The sequence below is a fragment of the Sinocyclocheilus anshuiensis genome, unplaced genomic scaffold (assembly GCF_001515605.1).
Source record: "Sinocyclocheilus anshuiensis isolate Anshui unplaced genomic scaffold, SAMN03320099.WGS_v1.1 scaffold952, whole genome shotgun sequence".
Taxonomy (NCBI): Eukaryota; Metazoa; Chordata; class Actinopteri; order Cypriniformes; family Cyprinidae; genus Sinocyclocheilus; species Sinocyclocheilus anshuiensis.
Genome location: NW_015552656.1, coordinates 358,665 through 366,053, shown reverse-complemented (window position 1 = coordinate 366,053; position 7,389 = coordinate 358,665). Strand labels below are relative to the sequence as shown.

Genomic DNA, 7,389 nt, shown 5'->3' with positions numbered 1-7,389 from the left:
TTTAGTCATTTAGCAGACGCTTTTATCCAAAGCGACTTACAAATGAGGACAATAAAAGCAGTTAGAATCAACAAAAGAGCAATGAATTCGAATTTATGATATTATTTATTTATATAAACAATGTAAATAATAAAGTGAAATAATTATATATGTATGTCTGTGTCCCCTATTATATATGAAATAATAAATAATAATAATATGAATAAATGAAATAACTTTTAATGTTTTACATATGTTGTCCATTTCATTTTTCATGTAGGCCTATATTTTAATGTTTATATATATATATTTTTGGGTTACAGGGTTAAAAACAAGAAATAGGAAATAATCACTGATCTATGAGTGGAAATAATAAACAACAGCTCACATAAAAATTAGCTTAAATTAATTAATCTTGTTTTAATTAAATTGAAAGGAAATGAAAGGAACTCTCTTTTGAAGTACTTTTTCGTGTAATGTACGTGTAAAATGGAGAGGAAAAAATCGTGTCACCGTTATCTGTTTAATATCCATAAGCCAATCCTTCACCGCATTCATTAATTCCACCTTGTAGCCAATCAGAATGCTTTGTCTGGAGAACGTCAGGTTACGTAATTAATATGCACACTCCAAGCCTTCATCTGTAGTAGTACTACTAGTAGTAGTATTGGTTTAACAGTCGAGTGTGACGGTAGGAGTTGCATCCCAATTTTGCACGTTGCACGTATGAAACTATAGGCATGCGATGTTACCCTCGGCATTTCTGTGTTATTTAACACACTTTATGCTGTTTGACTGGGGTGCCATTATTACTACTGTAGTAACCAACTGCATGAACCTGACTGGGCTCTCGTAGACAAACTATAAATGTTCAGACTTACTTGGTCTTACCTTACAAAGCGTTAGTATGAGAGGATATCTGGTTTTAGTCAGGTTATCTCATTAGCTTCTCTGAAAAGTAGGCAATGCAACTGGCAGATGTGAAGTAGTGTAAGTGTAGCACAAGCAGATCAGGTTCGCATTCCCTATTTTGAAAGACATGTGAAAGTGCCCATCATTAGTACGGAAAACATTCACAGCATGCAGCCCTGCACAGCACTCAGGTTTCTCTTCGTTCAGTATTATGTATACAGTAATGTGTAGCTTTTCTTTTTCTAAAGTTACGAGAAGTTACATACAAGTGCACATGCAAATGCATGCAGGCTAATTTTTGCACAGTGGCCAGTCACTGGCTCTTTCTTTAAAACATTGCAGAGTCATTTTGTCCAGCTCAAAGCTCAAGATGACACTTCAGAATGGATCAGTCATATCCGCCCACAGCTGCTCCAGCACAGCTGACAAGAACAACAACCTGCGATGGGACCTGGCCCCAGAAGAGATCAGAGACCAGACACAGAGACTGATCCAGCGGATAAAGCAAGCCTATGACACAGTGGGCTCGGTGGACATTGGGAAGGTGTGCTTTGAGAATACACTGCAAGTCATTGCAGATGCAAAAGCAGATTATTCAGGTGAGCGGTGGAACAATAACGTACATATTATATTAATGTAAAGTTGTTTTTGTGTTGTCTTATTCACTGTTCCGTGCTCTGTTTCAGCTTCACGGCATGTGTTGGACTTTCCTCAGTATGTCTCTCCATGTAAAGAGGTGAGATTGGCGAGCACCGAGGCTGACAAACGCCTGTCGGATTTCGATGTGGAAGTGAGCATGAGGGTAGACGTGTTTCAGAGACTTATAGCTCTGCAGGTAACACAATGCAGAGTCATGCACAAAAATGATTCTGAATAATTTTGCTACTCTGCACTCATTCATTTTATTTTATTTTATTTCTGTATTATCCTTCTATACTATTTTCATTTATTATCCTTCTATTTTATTTTATTATATTTTTATTTTATTTTTTCTGTATTATCCTTCTATATTATTTTTATTTTATTTCAAGTTTCAAGTCAAGTGTAGCACCTATAAGCAAGTATGCGATATTGGACACAGTTGTGGTGTGTCCTCCTCTCAAGTTTCATTCAAAATATCTGAAGATGAGTGAATCTTGTGTTTGGAACAAACTAATTAGATTTTTTTCCCATTCAAGTTCAGTATTTTTAAATGTTAAAACCCTTTTTAGTAATATCAACTGCTTATTACATGGTTTAGTGGGTGATTGTCTTGAATGAATATGTGCTGTTGTTTTATGATTGGAGGTCATTACTATGGGGTCATATAAGATCATTAATATCTGTCAGCGTTCATCATTGGAGAACTTAATCTCTGGGTCCTAAAAAGTCATCTGGCAAGTTAACTGCCAGGTCCAGTTTTACATTTGACAGTGTTGGCCGAGCCCATTGAGGTTTCATATAGCTGATTTGCACATTAAAATTGGACAATTTGAGTGGAGATCTCTCTTTGGAGTGAGTAGGATGCTATTTTCTGCAGTTCTACTCTAAATCTACTCTCCAGGGCATTTACTGCCTGTCTAATTGAGCTGTAATGAAATGATCGCACCATTTCTTCTAAAGGCCAGTATGGTGTGTCCTCATTGTGACCCTGTGGAAGACTCCATTCAAAGCATGAGTGCGGTGTTGGGCCCATGTGGTGCAGGTCTGGCCTGGTGTAAGAGCCGCAGCAGTAAACATAACTACAGGCATTCACAGTGCGTGCCTCAGCCTTTCCCACTTTATCTTTATAGGAAAAACAATCCGGTGATTTATTGCCCGAGTCGGAGAGATTCCTGGGACGACTCATAAAATTAGGGAAACGGAACGGATTGCACTTGTCCAAGGATATGCAAGAAGTAGGTTTGTTTTGTTTGTTTACTACAAACTTGTGTGTGGATGAATTTGAACAAACTCTTAAAGCTTACTACCGAACTTTGGTGTATAAATGGGCTTATTATAGAAATGGACACCCAAGCATCTGCTGCTAAAAACAGGCAAATACCCCCCCTCCTTGCAGAAAACAGTGTTTATTTTTGCAAAAAGAAAACTTAGCATTGAAAAAAGGACATTTATGTGTGGAAAATGTATAATAATAATAATAACAATGAATTTTAAATAATAAATGTACATTTAAAATCATATATAAAATATCCAATATCAAATAAACAATATAATTTTAAGGTATAATATTAAAATGATAAATGTAAATCTAATTTAAACAATTTAATATTTATATAATATATATCATATATTATATTTTTTTCTTGTTTTAATAATTAACTCAATTTATTTTGATCCATTTCTCAGAAAACAAGACTTTGTATCTTATGTCATTTTGCTTCTCAAGTGCATGCATCTTGATTTAAGAATCTGGAAAACCAGACAAAACTACTATGAAGAATATCACTTTGTATTGTACCTCAAGTTGTATTTTCAAACTCTGAAATATTGCTAATATAAGACATTTACAGTCTTAGAGAGACCATATTGTATTCCATTTAATTAATTCCTTAAATGTTTTTTTACATTTACATTTACCAACATAAAATCTCCAGCCAGTGAAAAGATGGAAAAAATTGTCAGGGCAAGTAGAATTTTTTACTTCTGGCCTCACTGAGCAGCAACCAGAAAAAATCCTTACTGTTGAGCCCTGGAAAATGTAAAAAAAAAAAAAGTAGTTATTGATTATTTTTTATTGCTCTTTTAATGTTTTGTCATTTTTACTCAGGAAATCAAGTCAATCTCTAAGCAAATAAGTGAACTCTCCATTGATTTCAACCAAAATCTGAATGAAGAAAATACAATGCTTTTGTTCTCGCAACAAGAGCTTGGTAAGCATGTTTATCTATAGTATAACTTCTGTTTTAGTTAATTCATCTTGTACACAGTTTTCCTCCTTCTTTTCTCGAGTGGGTCTTGCGGAAAGCTACGTGAACGGTCTTGAGAAAACAGAAGATGGGCGGTATAAAGTCACCCTTGCATATCCCCACTATTTCCCTCTGATGAAAAGATGTCATGTTCCCGAAACCAGGAGGAAGATGGAGATGGCCTTTCACAGCAGGTGCAAAGATGTAGGTTCAACTCGTGCATGCCTTCAATCAGACTTTGCATTCAGTTAAAGGGATAGTTCACCCAAAAATGAAAATCTGATGTTTATCTACTTACCCCCAGGGCATCCAAGATGTAGGTGACCTTGTTTCTTCAGTAGAACACAAACGAAGATTTTTTACTCAAACCGTTGCAGTCTGTCAGTCATATAATGGAAGTGGATGGGAATAATGGCTTTGAGAGTCAAAAAATACATACACAAACAAAACCAAGTTAAACCCTGTGGCTCGTGACTATACATTGATCTGTAAAGACACGAAACGATCGGTCTGTGCAAGAAACTGAACAGTATTTATATCGTTTTTTACCTCTGATTCACCGCAATGTCCAAACTGTCCTGAGCGCATTCTCAACAGCCGGCGTGTGACGCGTGTTTTTCTTCTTTTAAGTGCATTACCGCCACCTATCTCTCAAATGGACTATTGACACTCCTAATTGAGATTGTAGATAGAGTGTCAATGGTCCACTTGAGAGATAGGTGGCGGTAATGCACTTAAGAGAAGAAAAACACGCGTCACACGCCGGCTGTTGAGAATGCGCTCAGGACAGTTTGGACATTGCAGTGAATCAGAGGTAAAAAACGATATAAATACTGTTCAGTTTCTTGCACAGACCGATAGTTTCGTGTCTTTACACATCAATGTTTGTGCATGTTTTTTTGACTCTCAAAGCTGTGATTCCCATTCACTTCCATTATAAGACTGACAGACTGCAACGGTTTGTGTTAAAAATCTTTGTTTGTGTTCTACTGAAGAAACAAAGTCACCTACATATTGGATGCCCTGAGGGTAAGCAGATAAACATCAAATTTTCATTTTTGGGTGAACTATCCCTTTAAGCTTTGGAGGTTCAGCGTAACTGGAATCAATAAATTGCCATTGAAACTGTCATGGAAATGAATCCTAAAAGTAACGTTCTAGTTGCACTGTTAATGTTTCCAGGTGAACACTGCTATCCTGGAACAGCTGATTGAGTTGCGGGCAAGGCTAGCCAAACTCCTGGGCTTCAGCAGTCATGCCAATTATGTGCTGGAAATGACCATGGCCAAAAATTCAGAGAATGTGGCACAATTTCTGGGTATGTTTCTTCTCTTTTTGTTTGGCTCTTTCTGTTCAGGATCAGCGCTTTTGTAGATATTGGCAGCAGCATCGGCCACAATAAACCATATTGGTTTGATGAGTAGACAAAATCGCTGAAATTAAGTGAATTATTTTACTGTTTTGGCAGCAACAACATTAGGCAGGTGCTCATAGTGTTTTAGCTTATTGCTGTATGCTGCAGTTTTGCTCCTGTCTACATGATAGTTATGTTTTTGGTGCTCAATAGATGAGTTGTATAAGAGGTTGAGACCAGTGGGCGAGCAGGAGCGGCATTACCTGCTGTCACTCAAACATGCTGACTGTGAGAGGCGGGGCTTGGAGTTTGACGGACAGCTCCACGCGTGGGACATGCCCTACTACATGAACCAGGTGGAACAAGTGAAGTTTGCGGTGGATAAGGACAAACTGATTGAGTACTTCCCTCTGGAGGTGGTGACCGAGGGCCTGCTGAACATCTATCAGGATGTGTTGGGTCTGAGGTTCCAGCGGGTGGAGGATGCTCACGTGTGGCACGACAGCGTCAAACTCTACTCCGTACTGGACTCTGGGACTGGAGAGGAGATCGGACAGTTTTACTTGGACTTGCATCCCAGGTAAACCATTCAAGACATTTCATAAAAAGTCACGTGGTGCAACCAACATGCAGAAAAAAAGGAAATTATTTTATAAAGAGGAGACCCTCTTGACTGTCTATCAAGGTCAGTAAGCCTTACTTTGACCTTTTTAAGAGAAGGCAATGTTAGTTCAATTATAGAATGTCATGTGGTGCAAGTTCCAAAAACATCAGGATATTTATGAATTAACTTAGCTATGAAATAAAAAATCCTAAATATATTTAAACATCTAAAATAACATCTTGAAAAATGTTATGTAAAACTAGTGCTCTCAAACGATTAATCGCGATTAATCACATCCAAAATAAACGTATTTGTTTACATATTATATGTGTGTACTGTGTATATTTATGTATATATAAAGACACACACATACAGTATGTATTTAGAAAATATTTACATATATTTACATGCATACATTTATGTTAATATAATATAAATATATTTACTATATAAACATTTAAAATATATACATGCATGTGTGTGTATTTATATATACATAATAAATATACAAAGTACACACACATATATTATGTAAACAAAAACTTTTATTTTGGATGTGATTAATCATTTGACAGCACCATTAAAAACGTAGATGTGTTAAAGGTGTATCATAAAAAAAAAAAAAACATATGTCATTGACCCATAATCAGCCAGTGTTGTTATTGTTAACTAAAACTATTAATTTTAATCATGTTAACTGAAATAAAGCTGAAATAAAATATAATATTTACGGTGGCCGAGAAGTGCTAAACAAATCACAATTCCGAAAACAAAATAACAAATTACAAACGCAAATGCAAGTCTAAAAAACAAAATAACAATTCAGAAAACACAACAACAATTCAGAAAACAAAATAACAAGTCAGAAAACACAACGACAAATCCGAAAACAAATTAACAAGTCAGAAAACACAACGACAAATCAGACAAACCGGAAGAGGTAGGTATAGTTTGAGACAGCGCCATTGGTTTGGGATTACTCACCGCTGACTGGATGAGACATCTGTCAATCAGTGTTGCCAATTTGGGGATTTTGTCGGCAAATTTAGCTACTTTCTCATTGTAGCTGCGGCTTTTTTTTATTTTTTGCGACAAGGAGCTATTTTAGTTATATTTAAATAAAACTAGCGATTTTTGGGAGATTTTTTATTTTTTACTTGGCCACACCCTGCCGTACGCCCGTGACCTCTCACGTTTGCTCTCAATCATGCCAATGAGTCTGCACAGTGAACACACCAGTACGCCACGCCAGCCATGACGCACACCACAATTTCATTATAAGCATCAATCGAGATGGCGGAGAAAAAAATTAACATCTTGTTTTAACCACGGACACAAAAGTTATACCACAATTCATGCACAGTCATGTCAACCAGATACTGAGAGAGAGACACAGTGCATCATCGTGTCATGTGTGCTGGGATGCAGTATTTTGCACTTACTTTGTAGTAATAGAGTGTGTTGACTGAAATAAGTTTGTATGAATAAAGTTTTTGTTTTTGGAGAATCATAATATCTCTTATCTGTTGTATTTGAGCAGGACAGGGATGCACTTTGGTGACACATAAAACAAATTCCCAATGTAGCGTCTGGACCAATCAAAAACACAATTTTTCATTTGATTTAACAAATCAGTTATTCATTAGATTAAC

General features: G+C 36.5%; 1 protein-coding gene across 1 annotated transcript in view; it reads left to right on the top strand.

Annotated features, from left to right (window-relative positions):
- Nucleotides 1–589: 589 nt before the first annotated feature.
- LOC107667266 (neurolysin, mitochondrial-like) overlaps nucleotides 590–7,389 on the top strand; it is a 15,105-nt gene continuing 8,305 nt past the window's right edge. The window contains exons 1-8 of the mRNA XM_016458893.1: nucleotides 590–670; nucleotides 1,234–1,490; nucleotides 1,578–1,726; nucleotides 2,664–2,768; nucleotides 3,641–3,743; nucleotides 3,823–3,983; nucleotides 4,962–5,097; nucleotides 5,347–5,713. Coding sequence (XP_016314379.1) covers nucleotides 1,262–1,490; nucleotides 1,578–1,726; nucleotides 2,664–2,768; nucleotides 3,641–3,743; nucleotides 3,823–3,983; nucleotides 4,962–5,097; nucleotides 5,347–5,713 — 1,250 coding nt within the window. The 5' untranslated portion in view covers nucleotides 590–670; nucleotides 1,234–1,261. The remainder of the gene's footprint in view (nucleotides 671–1,233; nucleotides 1,491–1,577; nucleotides 1,727–2,663; nucleotides 2,769–3,640; nucleotides 3,744–3,822; nucleotides 3,984–4,961; nucleotides 5,098–5,346; nucleotides 5,714–7,389) is intronic.